The sequence below is a fragment of the Dipodomys merriami genome, unplaced genomic scaffold (assembly GCF_024711535.1).
Source record: "Dipodomys merriami isolate MVZ:Mamm:240054 unplaced genomic scaffold, mDipMer1.0.p SCAF_447, whole genome shotgun sequence".
NCBI lineage: Eukaryota > Metazoa > Chordata > Mammalia > Rodentia > Heteromyidae > Dipodomys > Dipodomys merriami.
In genome coordinates, this window is record NW_027206010.1 from 69,197 (window position 1) to 86,884 (window position 17,688).

Below are 17,688 nucleotides of genomic sequence, written 5' to 3' on the forward strand. Positions count from 1 at the left end.
GTGATAAAAGCACTACAAAAGTCAACAGTTGTTTATTACATGTTAAAACATACATACACACACACACACAGAAATAACCAACCCTTGGGTTAGAGGCCTGGTACTGTTGACAGAGCACCACCCAATGAGTGAAAGGGTTAAGTACTCAATTTGAGTCCTAGTCTCAGGCAAAAAATAAAAAGACAACTCATTTCCAGCATTCACAGAGATGAGATTCATGATATTGACAGAACCATGTTTACATATTACATTTGTCTATCAGACCTAAGATGGCCTCAGACAGACACTAAGACCCCTAAGTACCTATTCACTGTCCCTTACCTGCGGCAGAGTCTTGCAAGACGAGGTCTTCCAGTGCAAGCCAGTCTGTGTTTAGCCGCTTCACTAGTTTATAGGCATTCACAGGGTGAGCCAGGTAGCCCTCAGGGTCAGCAGCTGACTTGCTTGTCAAGGCATCCATTTTGCTAGCCCAGCTATAAATCCAAAGAAAAAGACTATCACACCCACCCACATAGGCTTTGACCTGTAATAACTTCCCTGTAAGATCCAGGACCCCTTCTGTCAAGAGATAACAAAAATGAATATAGTAACTCCTACAGAGACATCTAGCCCTTTAATCTAGGTAAAAGCTGGGAATCCCGATGTAAATTAAAAGGTAGAAAGAAAAAAACTGTAATTTTTAATTTGCCCATGTACTTAGCTACTCCAAAGGATTAGCATGAAGCAACCTCCAGGCCTGTCCCACATCATATCTCAAAGACTTGAGGGAAGATGATCTGACTCCAGTTGAGTGTGGGGTTTAGGACACTGGTACACACCTCTTAATCTTGGAGAGCTTGGCTTCCTCCACAAGGATATACTCCTTCAGAGACTGCACCAGGTCTTTCTCTGCATAAATCAGGTCTGTCATGTGCCCTACAGGAGAGAAGTAAGGGCAAGTGAGAAATGAGTAAGGGAATATACAGATCCCTTCCTAGAAGTCAAAACATTTAACACAGCAGTGAGTCCCCTAGGATAAAGGCATTTCAGCTCTCTGATAATGACAAGGACAACTTGGAGTTACGCGGGGGGGGGGGGGGGGGGGGGGGGGGGGGGGGGGGGCGTGGAGCGCTAGATATCCACATGGCCCCACCCCCATTTCAGGAAGAAAAGAGGTAGAGGTGCCAAGTGGATGTGTAGGATAAGTGCACTGGGGGCTATTCAAGGAAGAAACCCCAAATTTCATCCTGCCCCTGGGGCATGTATATCCATCCTAAGGGCTCAACAGGTGAAAACAAGCTCTGAAACTTCAGGTGAGAAAGAGAGGAGGGAACTGGATCTTCAGAGCACAGAGTGCTTACTGCTCAGAAGTACTCTCTGGACCAGGATCAAAAAGAGCACATGTAGCCTATAATTTTCAGAGATGAGGACCTAATCCTAAACTGGTCAAAACCAGTGGGTGAGGCCATCCCACTCTGAATGAGAATGAGCCTCAGGAAGTGGCATTCCCTAGCATTTGAGCCAAGAGCTGCTTGGGCAGACAATAATCCTGTTAACACATACCAATAGAAGTGAAGAATTCAGCTTGCACATAGCTCAAGACTCCAAGCCAGGCCATCAGCAATACAGACACTTGAAGTTTCATGGTCGGAAAGGGCAGTGTCTGCAAAGCATTCAGAAATATTCATTAGATGATCATAGTAAAAACAGTCACCTGGGTGAGAAGACACACACACATGCACACATATACACACTCAATGCATATACATATACAAGTACATATACATATTTAAATATGTCCAAAACTAAGAAAGATATTTAGGATCACCCAGGGGGAAAAAGCACAGGGTATGGAGCCAGTGATATACATTCAATCCTGGCCCCTGCCCTGGGAAGCCACATGCCCTTGAGAGAGGCCTCATCCTCTCAATTCCTGGCAACCACTAACAATATGAGAAGGCTGAATCACAATAGGGTATTTTCACCTCTGGTTCTAACATCTGGTATCCAAGATTCTGGCCCATCCCTTCACATTTCACAGACTGTTTATCTGTTATTATCTTATCTTTCCATACATGTGGCTAGGATAGTGCCAGATGCTGGGACCTTCCCCCGACCCATAAGAAAAGGCAGGGGAAAGAAAAGGCAGTGACAGAAAGAAAACTCATATAGAATGCTCTGAGGGGCCCATACAAACTGAGGTGTACAGCAGATGGTTAGGCAGAAGAGAAATGAAGCTGACCTCTGCCAGTCTGCACCTGCCAAAAAAGAAAGCAGTCAAGAGAGTTGTACTTCTGGGCAGACATTGTCCTATTCTCACTGGCAAGTCACCATTCATTCACAAATATTTACTGACAACTCAGCCAGGCACTAAGCTAGGCACTCAGGATACAAAAGTGAATCCAGCCACCCATAGCCAAAACCTTGGGCTGAGTTTGCTGACATGGGAAAGAAGCCAGCCACTGCCTTCTCATCAATCTAGAAATAGTCAGACACAGCTCTGAGGGAGGCTGGTGCAACCAGGGGCAAGCCTCGCTGGCAGTGGACCTAAGTATACAATGGAAGCTTCAGACATTGTCTGCCCACTCAGCAGGCAGCCTGCAACGTGCGGGAGGACCAGTACCCGTCTGAGCCCCTGTTCTCCCCATCCTTCCTCTTGCTCCACTTTAGCCGAGTCACACTAGGGTGCTTGAGTGGAAATTTCCAAGGAGAAAATAAAGGAAATAGAAATGCTGTTCCCCAGAATGTAAGCCTTATCTAACAGAATTCCAGGTCTCAGCTGACTCATGCCAGCTTGTCAGTTTTTGCCTTCCATAGTCAATGACTCACCATTCTTCACTCACCCTTTCAGGAAAAGTCCCTCTTGGCTGTGGCTCCAGCTTAAGCTCAAAGAAGACAGGCCCTCCCAAGACCCCCTCCCAAACAGGCTCTTCTACCAGAAGAGGAAAGTGTAAGTGGCTAGTTCCATATGTTCATGTTAAGCCTAATATCTACAGAGGTAACAGCTTGTCTGTCACAGTCCAGGTGTGCAATACAGGACAATTATCTTCTAAGCTAGTACCTGCTGCAAGGCAGGGACTATTAGCCTAAGGGAGTGAGGTCAGCAAAAGAAAGCAAGTCACGCTGGGCACTGGTGGCTCACATCTGTAATCCTAGCTACTCAGGAGGCTGAGATTTGAGGATCGTGGTTCAAAGCCAGCATGGGCAGGAAAATCCATGAGACTCTTATCTCCAATTAACCACTAGAAAACTAGAAGTGGCACTGTGGCTCAAGTGATAGAGTGCTAGTCTTGAGCTGAAGAGCTCAGGGTCAGCGCCCAGGCCAAGTTCAAGCTCCATAACAGACCACCCCGCCCCCCCCCCACCCAAAAATGAAGGTAAGTTGGCCTGGGCTAGCTCTGAGGCAGAGCCCAGGTCCTCCAGACTCCAGCCCAGTCAGCTCTCAGGCCTCACCACACTGTCTTCTCCACTCCAGAATTCTTGGCCTGTCCTCTTGCTTCCACAGGAAGCAAGCACCCCTTCAGAATTGGTGTATCTGTTCATCAAGAGCTCTGAAGAGAACCTTCTATAAGGAGAAGACAAGAAAAACTCAGAGCCATGAGGATCTGTGGACATTGTGGGACTAGCCAATGTTCCTCAGAGGTGGGGTGCTTGGGAGAACAGATGAAGAGAACAGGCTAGAGAAACAGACAGCCTCTCCCCCCCCTCTCCTTTTCTCTCTCTCTTTCTCTCTCTCTTCCCCCCTCTCTCATATACCGTGATCAAATTTATCTTATCCATATTATTTTTAAGCCTCCTTACTCCTCTATTCTCCTTTTTAACAATTTTCATTATGCTATTTTCGTACATGTATATAATATACTTCTATCATATTTACCAACCTCCAACACCCTCTTCTCCCTCCTTATCCATTCTTTTCAAGTCACCCTGCCAATACCAACCATGCTTTATACATTATAGCACTTAGAAGAAAAGCAGCCAGGTTTATTACATGAATACCATCTGTCATTTCTCTGGAATGTGCTGCCTGGCTTAGATGCCCATCCACGAATCCCAGCCTGCGGGCAGAGCCTCAAAGAAATGACTTATCAAGAGCCTACAAAACCCTATTCTGGCAGAAGAGGGGGAGGCTGACCCAGAGGGCTGGGTACCCTTAAGTAGCTTCAAGATTGCCACATCAACTCTGCCATCCTAAGCAGGTACAATGTTGAAACCCCAGCTTCAACATTTAGTCCCTAAACTCAGAAGGTTTTGTACAAAATGTCATCTAACTAGGGTCAAGTTGGGAGGAGGAGACATTTAAGAGGAACTGTGCTCTGCAATGTGGGAAAGGTCAACCTCCATCTCATATCTACACCTTCACCTACACCTATACCTCTACCCAGAGCTTGCTCTAAACAGAGGAGGTAGAAGTACAGATAGATGCCTGACTTATGTTCTACAAAGTGTTAATTTTTGCCAAAAGTCCTCCTAGAAACCCTAAGATATCCATGAACAATAAGCCTGGAGATGGTCAATTTCAAACTCCCTTTTAGAAAAAAATAAAGCAGCACCAAACCTAAGCAGAAAAATAACACCGAGTTTTACCTGCACTGCATTCCCAGGGTTTAGAATATCTGTCCTGTATCAGGTAACTCTCCCCACCCCACACTCACCAAAAAATAATAACTTGTTTAAGAAACTACACACAAAAAAATTCAATTTCTTCCATATAGTGGATTGTTTTGGAGTATATGAGAATGGAGACACTATGTAAATCAACATGGAGAGATGAAGCAGAATGAGAAGAGCAGGCCCCAAACAATCGATATATACTGTATGACTCCATTTTTTGTAAGGAAAAAAATGCACATATGTACATATGTAAGTGTATATATGTAAATAGGTGAGGAATCATAATTAACTGTATCTTGATAAAAGAATCTAATTTTTCTTTTTATGCTTGTTTTCCTAATCTTTCTATAAGGAATTTTTTAAAAGTATTTTTATAATATGGTTAAAATGTAAAGAAAACAAAGCATACCCTTCTCAAATGAACTTGAAAAGAGTCTTGGCAGCCCCAGAGTTTGGATCCCCACAGGGAGGTCCTGAAAAACCTGCCAACATCCCAGTGACAGTAATTCACCCACCAGGAAACTGGCACTGTTTCTAAGCACAGTGATTCCAAGACATACAACCAGAGGTCCTACACCAAGTATGCTCTTTGGAAGGGACATTTACAAGCTGGCCAAATGGCCATGGAAAGATGTTTCCAGATGCAAACCAGCAGCAGCCTCAGCTTCTCCCCTTACCTCATCAGGCAGGACACTCTGCCAAGCTCCCAGCTGCAACCCAAATACGACAGCTTGAGTTTTAACAATGTATTTAACAGCCTAGAGATAGAACATGGGTTTGCTGAGAACAAAGAGGTCTCTCTTGGCACTGGACAAAATACTGCCTGTCATCCACCAAGGGGCAAAAACTCCCTGAATAGGGGTCCAGACCTCCCCTGCCCCCTCACTCCCTCACCGTGACCCTGCTGCTCAGTGCTTTAGCCAACTCCATTCATTTACATGAATGCCCAGAAGTAGCTGGCACTGGCACCCCAGCAAAAGATGTAAAGTACCCAACTCCTACCTTATGCCTCAGCCATTACCTTGGTCTGAGCCATCTCTAGCAGCCTCCTCTGCCATGCAAGTCCTCACTCATTCTCCACATTTCTGGCTCCACTCCCAACTCTTTTCTACCAGGATTAAGTCCAAACTCCTCAGCCCAGAGGGCCCTTGTACCTGTGTGACCTGCCCTGCTGCCCTCTCCAGCTCCATCTCAGCTCTTGGAGCCCCATACCTTCAACAAGGACTTGATGTGAAAAATATTCTCCTTCACCAAGAACTTAATGAAGCCTAGACTGGTGCTCAATACAATGTGTTCTCCTCATCCAAGTGTCCTCTTGAATCTCAGACCTCACTCGACACTTAAGAAGACAAATTGTCAGTAAAGAAGCCTGATTGGTTGCATCAGAAGAAGTGGGGACTCAGGAGGCCCTGGAATGGATAAGGATATGTGTGTCAGATAATGTATATCTCTACCTACACTTTCTCTATCTAGTTACTAGATTCTAGAACATGAACAAATTGATTTCCAAGTCCCCACTTGAGGGAACGAAAAAAAAACTACAGGCCTCTACTTCAGTAACAAGACAATAAAGTATCAGAGAAGGTTGATAAAAACACTAAGCAGGAGGTTGAATATTATCAAAGTAGATTATTCACAGCTATGAAAAGGGAACAAAATGCCAGCACCTATGAAAAGGGAACAAAATGCCGGCACCAGAGGCTCACCTCTGTTAATCCTAGGTACTCAGGAGGCTGAGACCTGAGGATCGTGGTGCAAAGCCAGCCAGGGCAGAAAAGTCCATGAAACTCTTATCTCCAATAAATCACTCAGAAAAAGCCAGAAGTGGTGCTGTGGTTCAAGTGGTAAGAGTGCTAGCCTTGAGCACAAAGAGGCTTGAGAACTGCCTGAGTTCAAGCCCAAGGCAAAAGTAAAAGCAGAAAAGCGGGGAGGAGGAAGGGGCACAAGAAATCTGTTGGGGATACTGTTTTGTGGGGGGAGAGAGACAGGGAAGGGGTGAGATTGATAGGAATGCAGTGTAAACATGTGTGGAATTATAAAAATGAAATTCCCTCACCCCTGTATAAGCTAATTTTAAGAATTAAAAATAAGGGGGCTGGGAAGGTGGCTCAGTGGGTAGAGCGCTTGCCTTGCATGTATGAGGCCCTGGGTTCGATTCCTCAGCACCACATAAGCAAAAAGAAAAAAGCCGGAAGTGGCACTGTGGCTCAAGAGGTAGAGGGCTAGCCTTAAGCTGAAGAGCTGAGGGGCAGCGCCCAGGCCCAGAGTTCAGGCCCCATGACCGGACCCTAAAAAAAAAAAGAATTAAAAATAAAAACAAAAGCCAAAAACAGGCAAATTCCAAGCTAGGTGTTCAGTCAGGGTCTTGGCAGAGATTTGGCAGTCTGGATATACCTAACTAATGAGAAGGAAATGTACCTGAAGACAAAATCCACACACTAACATATTGGAAGCATCTTACATACAGTCTCATACTCTCTGGTCTCATCCATATCCTAGGCCCTAGGCCATTTGCTGTGTCTCAGCCCAGTAAAAGAGACTCTAGGCTCAAACCAGAACCTCTGGCTCCTCCCACCACCTCTACTCCAGCCTCTCCAATGGCTATGGAAGGGGCCCTACTGAGGAGTAAGGGTAAGTTAACTTCCCAGGAGGCAACTCTGACCAATAAAAGCAGGAAAAGGTATGGAGTTTCTACAGGGCTTGCATAGAGAGGTCCTGAATGGATGAACAACTAAGACACTAGGTGTGGTGCAAAATACTTTCCAATAAAGCATTAAGCACTTAAGCCCTGCCTCAGGCTCTATTTTCTGGAATAACCACAATTTATGTTTCTACAAATCTTTCATTTCTGCCATCTAATTCTCCCTAAAACCCTTGTAAGCTAGATAATCATCTTCACTTCAGATACAGTAGTCTGCCCTTGTCTAAGACCTCAGTGGATGAACCACAGACAATATCAAACCCTGGAAGACGATATTGGTTTTGTTTTCTCTAATACATACATACCTGGGATAAAGTTTAATTTATAAATTAGGCACAGTAAAAGATTAGCAATATTAATATCAAAACAGTAGCTATAACAATGAGCAGAAATAAAATTGCCATCATCACTACTCTTGCACTTTGGAGGCTTTTTTGGGAGAAAGAGGGGTCCGGTCGTGGGCCTGAACTCTGGGTCTGGGCGCTGTCCCTCAGCTCTTCAGCTCAAGGCTAGCGCTCTACCACTTGAGCCACAGCACCTCTTCCGGCTTTTTTTTCTGCTTATGTGGTGCTGAGGAATCGAACCTGGGGCCTCATGCATGCAAAGCAAGCGCTCCACCACTGAGCCACCTTCCCAGTCCCTTTGGAGGCTTTATTACATGAAAAGTTACTCGCTCACAAACATTACAATGTCACTATAGCAGTCAACCTGATAATCCAAATGGCTACAGAGTAAGGAAGTGACTAACAAGTGGGATGCACACACAGCTTGGATTCACTATACAAAGGGATGATTCATAGCCCCCGCAGCACAGTGCAGAATGGCACAAGATTTCATCATGCTATTCAGATAGGCCCACAATGTAAATCTCACAAATTCATTTGACAGGACCAAGCATTATCAGGAAAGCCAGTGGATCTGAAGCAGTCTACTGAGCAGTGGGTCTCTGAGTGAAGACTAGTAGACAATGAAGATGCAAATCTAGGTACCAGTGGCTCTCAGGAGGTTCAGAGATCTGAGGGTGGTGGTTTGACGGCAGCCCAGGCAGGAAAATCTATAAGACTCATCTCTAATTAACCACCAAAAAGTGGAGCTGTGGCTCAATGGTAGAGTGCCAGCCTTGAGTACTTTCATGTAACACCTAGACCATCATGGAATAACCTTGGAAATAGCCCATCCCTGTCCTAGAGCCACCAAGAAAATGTCCCTGGCAAAAGACAGGGGACTAGACCAACACTCCAGAGGCTCATGTACTTCTGTGCTTCTGACCTGCTCATTCCAGGTTCCTACAAGTACCAGACCTCAGGATCTCCAGCACACCCTGGCCCTCAGGAGTGCTAGGCACAGAGCAGGCTAGGCTTTAGCAAGTACTTCTCGAGAAGCCTAAAGCAGAAGCTGGCCTGTCACCAGACTCAGACAGATCCTATCTGAGTTGGAGAACATTCACCAAACATTTAATCCCCTGCCCTGCGATGACACCAACTGAACAAAAACTCTCTTCTGGGACTCCAAGAAGTCCAGTCCAATTTTCATTCCTCTTTGCTCTGAGAATAAGAAATTGTCTATCCCTCAATCCACGTCACCCACAGACCACAGGACTCACCAGCTCCCTTTGCTGTATAACAGACTGATGTTCCACCCTCGGGCACTTCAGTGATTCAAACCATCAGACTTGAGCAGCTTTTTCAAAGTTTAACTGTCACTCCAGTACTCTGCTGGGCCTGCACGTGCCTGCATTACAGTATTTGCTGCCAAGCTCCATCTGCATAAAATTAAACTCTTAACAGATCCTCAGAGCCAGGGACACACCTACTAGCCCTCTGCACACTATCAGCCAGAGTGGCCACAATTCAGCCAAGACCTCGAGTCCAGCCTCAGACCCTCCCAAGGATGTGAGAGGGCAGTCAATAAGGGAGGCTTAACCCTAGAATCCCTCACCCCACTCTTCCTCAGAGTGGCATGTAGCCAGGTGTACCCTCTGATAAGCACCCACATACCCAGCTTCTCCTGTGGCACATGGCCATCTGCCAGAGGGAAACAGCCATCTGAGAGATCATAATCTAGGCAAGAATAGTGTCTCTATCACCTCCTCTCTCTTCCCTCCCAGCCCCAGGCACATTCTAGGCAGAAGCTACACATGCAGGAGGTACTCCAGGAATGAACAGAGATCAGCTGTAGCCAGTCCAAAGCAGCAACACCTCATTGCACGGTCTGTGGCTGGGCAAGGGGGAGGAGGGGGGAGAGACTACATAAGCAACACAAGATGCTACAGTTTAGCTGTCACCATGTGTGCTTGCTGAGCTCCCCTCTCAATAACCAGGGTATTTTAGTATGACAACATCTTTGGAATAAGGCCCTCAGCCAACTTGACTCCATCCATGCTACGTGGCTTCACTGACAGGGACAAATAGTGGACATGCGTAACCATGTGAGAACAAGGAGGCCCTAGGAGAAAAGAATTTGAAGGCCAAACATCCTGTGAGTGGGGAGAAATAGAGGCACAGAACCACAGCGAGAGACTGCACCCTAGATAGTTCAGGGGTTGTTGAAGCAAAGCCAAAGGAAATGCTGTGGTCTATTTAACAGAGAACTCTCTCATGGAACCTGTTGTGTTGTCTCAGACATGAAGCAGGCTGAGAACAAGCAGTGGCTGGCAATAACTTCCTACAAACTCTTAGGCAGATGACAAATATCTGTGAAGTCTGGGAGCCCTTGTTCATAGGGCTAGGTGCTACCTAGCCCCTGAAGATGTAAAGCAGGAAGTAAACGCCTGTAATCCTAGCTGCTTAGGAGGCTGCAATCTGAGGATCGCAGTTTGAAGCCAGCCCAGATAGTAAGGTCCCTAAGACTCTTGGATTCAATTAACCACCAAAAGGCCAGAAGTGGAGGTGTGGGCTCACGCGGTACAGCATCAGCCTTGAGCAGCAAAAGTTAAGGGCCAGCTCCCAGGTCCTGAGTTCAAGCCCCCAGTACCAGCACAAAGCACAAGTCTTACATGTCACTCTTCAGAAAAATAAATCAAGTCTGTCTTGGGAGCAACCCCAATGTTTCCCTGTAACCTCTTATATGTGTCAAATTACAACACAGAGGCCAGGGGCCTCCATCTGTGCTATACAGTAACAACACCTGAGGTACGAAGTGCTCTGATTCAAGCTCATACTGCAACGATTGCCTGGGTACCTTCCACACGCTATAGGCCCCAGCACTGTCCATCCAGGCTCTTGTGGTTTATACCCCATCATCTTGCTACCTTTAACCAGAGTCCTGCAAAGCATGATGCTCTCACCCCCATCAGCAGCTCCCCTGTGCAGATTATGGTCGCAGTTCACCAAGTCACCACCACCACCACCTCCAGGAAACCCTGAACCCTGGAACATCCAAGATGCCACAACCCGTGACCATTCCCCCCCCCCCCACGCCCAGCCCCAGCCTGCACAGCACTCACCATGATACAAGGCCTGAATTTTCAGACTTTGCCACTCTGCCTGCCTGCTCCGGTGGCTAGCAACTCCTTGCAGGACTCGTGGGCTGAATTACTTCACTGATGACTACTGGGCTCCTTGTAAGTGCTGAGAGGGAAAGAAAAAAGAAGAAGAACTTGGGGGGCAGGTTGAGAGGCAGGACTGGAGGGGCAGCCTTTCGGAGCTAACACCCCATCTAATTAACTGGCACTGGGCTGGCTCCCAGCCCGGCTCAGGATTGAGGGGCGCGGCCTCCCGAACACGAACAGCCCTTGCCTGGGGGCCAGGCCGACGCTTCCCGCCACGGGGTCAGGCCCCGCCGCTTCCCGGGAGCCTAACCAGGGGCAAGGGAGGCCAAGTCCCCGCCCGGCCTCGCCAGGGACCGGCAGGAAGGGCGCCGCCGACCTTCCGCGCCCCGAGCTCGGGAAGGGGAACGCGGGCCGGGACAGGAACCCGCGAGCGCTGAGGGACGCCGGGGGCTGGCGGGCCAGCCAGCCGGCAGGGGTGCGCGACGCGACCCTCCCGGGTCCCAGCCGCCGCCGCCGCCCCTACCCTCCCTCACTTCCCGCTCGCCCGTGGACAGAACACCCCCCCCACACACACACACCCGGCGACGCCCCCCCCCGCCCAGTTCCTGAGACCCACTGCTGAGGCGACCCACGGGGCGCTCACCTGGACACGCGCCGCGCCCGGCGTTTCCAGAACCTCCCGTGGCGTCGCCCAACCCGCTCCGGCCCCGCCTCCCTCGCGGCTCCGCCCCCTGGTGGGCGCCGGGCCACGCCCACTCGCCGCGGCAGGCTCCGCCCCCTTGAGCTTTTGCCACATCCCCACCTCCCGCCCCTCCCAGGCCCGCGGGGTGGGGGAGCTTTGGCTCTCCACTTCCCTCCCGGGGAGCCTCTGCTGGGATGGGAAGGCTGGGGCCTCCCGACCTCACGGGCTGCCCCGGGCGCGTGGGCATCGTGCCAGGCTGGGGGGGGCGGCCCGCCAGCGCCCGTCATGCCGCCTGCCGCGCGCTGCACGTAGGCGGCGCCTGCCTCCTCTCTGCACGCTCTTCCGACACCTGTGGGACTCGGCCTGCCCGGGGGCCGCCGAACCCCTTCCTCCCCCGTCCCCCTCTCCACGTGGATGTGCAGAATTAGGGGAGGGGGTGAGGCCTGGGGAGGAGCTCATGCCCATTTCCTTAATGGTCCTGCGGAACACTTGGTCCTTTCTGCCCTGCTCCATCCATCACTATCCCACAAGGATGGGGGTCACCAGGGATGGGACTTGGGGGGGGCTCGCAAGAAGGGACCAGGCAGGAAATAGAGGGACTGGGGTTCATCCTCTGGGAGACTCACCTCCAGGGCCAAGTTTCCAGAGGGGTTTAGATCCCCACTACTCACAGCCAGGCACCCACTAGAGCCAAGCCAGGGTTTGCCCACCATCTTCCTTATCACACAGATCAAAAAAATACTGGACAATTCCTTCAGCCAGTCCAGCCTAGGACACCCGAAGACAGAGCTGCAAGCAGTCCACAGCCTGAGCTGAAAATGGGCCCTAGTGGCCAAGCGAGTTCCCACGCCTGCTCATGAATGAGGGGAAGGTGTCTGAGAATCTCATCAGGGAGCAGAGCCCAGAACCAAGATGCCCGGACTCCGTCCCAGCCCAGCGTGGACATTCTCTAGGTTCACAGTGGCCAGGTGGACAGCCTAGACCTGGAACAGAGAGAAGCATAGAAATAGGACATATAAAATACCAAAGGGGGGGAGCTGGGAAGGTGGCTCAGTGGTAGAGCGCTTGCCTTGCATGCATGAGGCCCTGGGTTCGATTCCCCAGCACCACATAAGAAAAAAAGCCAGAAGTGGTGCTATAGCTCAAGTGGTAGAGCGCTAGCCTTGAGCTGAAGAGCTGAGGGACAGCGCCCCGGCCCAGAGTTCAGGCCCCACGACCGGACCCAAAAAAAAAAAAAAAATACCAAAGGGTGCTGGATGCCAGTGGCTCACACCTGTAATCCTAGCTAACTCACGAGGCTGAGATCTGAGGATTGCAGTTCAAAGCCAGCCCAGGCAGAAAAGTCCCTGAGACTTTTATCTCCAGTGAACCACCAAAAAGCCAGAAGTGGAGGTGTGGCTCAAGTGGTAGAATGCTGCTATCCTTCTCCCCCCTGCTCCCCCCCAAAAAAAAGATAAAAAGCTCAGGGGCAGTCCCCAGGCCCTGAGTTCAAACCCCAGCACCAATAACAAAAACAAAAACAGACACCAAAGAGACCCTGTCTTGCCTGTGTCCATCACCAGCCAGAAGTAGACTGAAACTAAACAGAAACAACAGAAAATTTCTTGACTCTGCCATATCCTGTTATGCCACAAAAATCTCTGCCCAGAACTCCCCTCAAAAGCTTGCTCTGAAATGGCCCCCCCTTCTCTCTCCTAAATAATCAACCTCTTCCTCTCAACTAGATCTTTTTTTGGCCTTACAAATATGTTCAAACCTATGCTTGGGAACAAAACCCTCCTCCTACCCCACCACGTACTTACTGGGGGTGGCATGGGGGGGTCTCTGTCTTTCTTTTTTGGGGGGTGGGGGTCCGGTCATGGGGCCTGAACTCTGGGCCTGGGTTCTGTCCCTCAGCTCTTCAGCTCAAGGCTAGCACCCTACCACTTGAGCCACAGCGCCACTTCCGGCTTTTTTCTTATGTGGTGCTGAGGAATCGAACCCAGGGCCTCGAGCATGCAAGGCAAGTGCTCTACCACTGAGTCACCTTCCCAGCCCCGGGTCTCTGTCTTTAGCCACAGCAAGCAAGCACGAAAAAGCTGTCTCCTTGCATTCAACTCTCTTTGACCTCCTCTCAGACCTTGTAGTGAATTTTTCTAGCTTCCAATAACCCCCAGCCAGGTCTCAACAAATTCTTCCTAACCTCCAAATCTCAAACGTTAATGACTGCTATTCAGAGTTCATCTTCCAAGGCCATCAACAGCAAATCATCCCTGGTATTGACCACTGCCTTGTTGGAATGCTCATGTCCCTTCGTTTCTCTACATCTTCTCTTGCTACCTCTTGCTACCCAGACTTCTTCCCAGCATTCTTCTCTCACTCTGTCCTTATTCAGTAAATGCTTAGGCCTTAGAGTTAACTCACAAATTACCCTCTTTTTTTTTTTTTTTTCCAATACCTGTGTTTGCACTCAGGGCCTTGTGTATCTGCTTGCTTTCTTTGCCTTGCTTACTTAGTTGGTGCTTTACCACTTAAGCCACCTCTCCAGCCCAGCTTTTTATGGATTATTTTTGAAATGGAGTCTCTTAGACTTTTCTGTCTTGACTGGCTTTGAAGTACAATCCTCCAGATCTCAACCTCGAGTAGATAGGATTATTATTGACATGGGCTACCTCTCCAGCTACAAATTACACTCCCTCAGCCTCATTCTTCCTCAGAAGCTTCAGAGCCAGAAAACTGACTGCTCAAGTCTACATCTCCACTTGAGTGCCAATGTTCTTGTCTACCCTCCACTCTACACAAGCCCATACCCCCTGCTGCGCCAGAGGAGACACTCCCCATCAGCTACCTAACCAAAATCCTGAGAGTTAGACTTGGCACCAACCTGCCCCTTGCGCCAAAGCCTATTTACTTATATCCCAAGTCTGTTCATTTCTACCACTTAAATCTCTCTATCTACCATTTCTCTGCAACCTCTCTGACTTGAGTGATTGCAACACTTGGCTGGCTGGCTGCCCCTTCCCTTTCATTCTCTCTCATCTCTCTTCCATATATCAGCCTCAATGACTTCTTCCCTTGCACTAAAAGCGAGCTATAAGACCCCGAGAATCATTTGGCCCCTTGCTTAATCCTTCTTGCCTCTTCTGTCTCTTATAAGGATACTGGTCATTGAATAGTCTATATAGATAATCTAGGGTTTATCTCATCTTATGACTTATATCTTGACTACAAAGTCCCTTTAGACCAGCACCAGTGGCTCACACTTATAATCCTAGCTACTCAGGAGGCTGACATCTGCAGTTCGATACCAGCCCAGGTAGAAAAGTCCCTGTGAGACTCTTATCTCCAGTTAACCACTCAAAAACCGGAAGTAGAGCTGCAGTCCAGGTGGCCCATGTAAATCTATGACTTCCAGTTCTAGTTTTCTGTTTATTTTGTTTGTTGTTCAAGATGCTGAGGATCAAACATCCAGGGTCGGGACTGGGAAGGTGGCTCAGTGGTAGAGCGCTTGCCTTGCATGCATGAGGCCCTGGGTTCAATTCCTCAGCACCACGTAAGCAAAAAGAACAAAGCCGGAAGTGGCGCTGTGGCTCAAATGGTTCTGCTCTAGGGTTAATTATAATTCCTTGAGGTCCAAGGACGTCTTTAATGATAGCTCAGTTTGTGCTGGCTCTGCTGTCTTCAGTGGCAGTGGTCCACGTGAGAGGCAGGCGAGAGGGATTTGCAGCATTCAAGGAGGTAGGACTTGGCTTTTGCACTCACCAAATGGTTCAGAGACTTAGGACAGGGGCAGGGCTTTCTCCAAGGATTTCCCTGACCCTAACCCAGGGCTGAGGGCCTTTTGAAGGCCTGGGGAGCAAATAGGCTCTGCTTTCATGCGGAAGAACCACCACTAGGTGGCCTCATTTCAGCTACATCTCCTGCCCTCTCTGCCTTTGTGTCTTGAGTCAAAGTGCTGGCCAACTAGGGCTCAACCTTGTCTTTCTTTAGTCCCTAAGGGAAGAACGGGGCGGGGGGGGGGGGGGGGGTGGAAGGTTAGTCCCAAGGGTCCAGTAGGCAACTGTGTGCTGAATGTGCTGAAGATAGAGATGGTTTTCAAAACACACAGAACATGAGTGAGCACCATAGAGCTGTCAATGGAGGGATAGTATGGCTTTGTTCAAACCAGGAGTCTGGGGAGCAAAGTTGTGCATCTGTCTCAAGCAGTGATTTGTGGCTGTTCATGATGCTTGTGGATTCGTGAAATGATACATACCAGTGTGCTAAAAGTGAAGTCGCCTGGAAGCCATATTAGAGGTGGAGTACTTATTCATGCTGGTACCAGGGTCTGAATTCAGGGCCTGGACCCTATGTTTTCACTCAAGGCTAGTGCTCTAACACTTGAGCCACAGCTCTACTTTTTGGTGGCCTTTTGGTGGGTAACTGAAGGTAAGAAACTTATAGCTGGTTGCCAGTGGCTCACATCTATAATTCTAGCTACTCAGAAGGCTGAGATCTGAGGATTGAAGTTCAAGGCCAGCCTGGGCAGGAAAGTCCATGAGACTCTTATCTCCAAATAAGTACTAAAAAATAAAAGCCAGAAGTGGAGCTGTGGCTCAAGTGGTAGAGCACTAGCCTTGAGCTGAAGAGCTGAGGGACAGCTTCCAGTCCCAGAGTTCAAGCCCCATGACTGATAGAAAAAAGCAAGCAAACAAGAACCTTATAGACTTTTCTGTCTGGGCTGACTTTGACTCATGATCCTCAGAATCTCAGTCTCCTGAGTAGCTAGGATTTAAAGGTGTATGGATGGTTGGTTGACTTCAGCTTCCTCCTCACCTACATCTCCACTTGGGCTCTGGACAATGAAAAGGTGTAGAGGATCAGGAGTCAGCTCAGTGGTGTGCTTACAAATACAGGTGTGTGTGTGTGTGTGTGTGTGTGTGTGTGTGTGTGTGCGCACACGTGCATGCGCATATCTGAACTCAGGGGTCTGTACTTGCTAAACAAGCATTTTACCACTAAAGTTATGCCCCTAGTCCTAAATACAGATATTTTGATGCATGTAATATAATGCAAACTTTTAAATGTATTATTACAATATAACAGCTGTTCTGTCCATAGCCCTGAGCCCATATCAGGGCTGGGTGGAGATTAGGGATGGGTGAGAATGTGGTGAGGGTTTCAGAATAGCTACTGAACATCTGACTTAGCTACTATTTAAAAGTCTGAATGTTCAGTGGTTTCTATTTTTCTAGTTTTTTTTTTTTTGCCCAAATGCCAGAAAGCAGCAGAGCAGAGAGTAAAAGAATAAGAAGAGATAAAGTAGCTGGGCCCCAGTGGCTCACACCTGTAATCCTAGCTTACTCACGAGGCTGAGATCTAAGGATTTGCAGTTTGAAGCCAGCCTGGCCAGGAAAGTCCATGAGACCCTTTTCTCCAATAAACTACCCAGAGAAAGCCAGAAGTGGTGCTGTGGCACAAATGGAATGCTGGCTTTGAGCATTAAGAGGCTCAGGGTAGTTCCCAGGCCCTGAGTTCAAGCCCCAGGACTGGCAGAGGGAGAGGGCGGGGGGGGGGGGTGTCTAGGGGTAGATCACCTGGGACTTTATGGGACACACATACACGACACACACAGAGGTTGGATGGTGAAGACACAGGCAACATCTATTTCCGAGAGAAGGCAGGATGGAAAGCATCTGATTTGGGATTTCCCAAGGGCACCCTGTCTTCTGTGGGGAGCAGAGGGAGGAGGAGCAGAGCTTGGAAGTGACCAGGGTGGGGTTGATACAGTTTGAGTAACTGCTGATGGTGACTTGAATTAGAGAATAGCCGTGCTTAGAGGGAGAAGTGGCTAGCTTCAAGAACTCATGAATAGGGTCTGGGACGTTGGCTCAGTGGTAGAGCGCTTGCCTTGCATGCATGAGGCCCTGGGTTCAATTCCTCAGGACCACATAAGCAGAAAAAGCTGGAAGTGGCCCTGTGGCTCCAGTAGTAGAGCTCTAGCCTTGAGCTGAAGGCTGAAGGACAGCGTTCAGGCCCCATGACTGACCAAAAAAAAAAAAAAAAGGAACTCATGAAGAGCTAAAATAGAAGGACCTACGTTTCTTCATTGACTCGTTTGTTCAACAACTTTTCCTTGAATGCATCCCATTTCCCACCCCTATTCTAAACTCCCCTTGGGAAACAAAGCCTTGCTTCTTATCCAGGACTCCTGAACTCTGCCACCTAGAGTAGACTATGCAAAAGAAAAGTGGTGCTAGCACC

General features: G+C 48.7%; 1 protein-coding gene across 4 annotated transcripts in view; it reads right to left on the bottom strand.

The window, feature by feature from the left end:
* LOC138808198 (prolyl 4-hydroxylase subunit alpha-2) overlaps positions 1-11,495 on the bottom strand; it is a 35,289-nt gene extending 23,794 nt beyond the window's left edge. For 3 of the 4 annotated variants that reach the window (XM_069994168.1, XM_069994169.1, XM_069994171.1), the window contains exons 1-5: positions 11,428-11,495; positions 10,740-10,863; positions 1,543-1,642; positions 819-915; positions 322-473 (exon numbers count right to left, since the gene is read on the bottom strand). In XM_069994168.1, the coding sequence (XP_069850269.1) occupies positions 322-473; positions 819-915; positions 1,543-1,642; positions 10,740-10,742 (352 nt within the window). In that variant the 5' untranslated portion in view covers positions 10,743-10,863; positions 11,428-11,495. Of the gene's footprint in view, positions 1-321; positions 474-818; positions 916-1,542; positions 1,643-8,897; positions 9,057-10,739; positions 10,864-11,427 lie in introns of all 4 variants that reach the window. The other variant, XM_069994170.1, reaches the window with a different exon arrangement.
* Between the last annotated feature and the right edge of the window lie 6,193 nt (positions 11,496-17,688).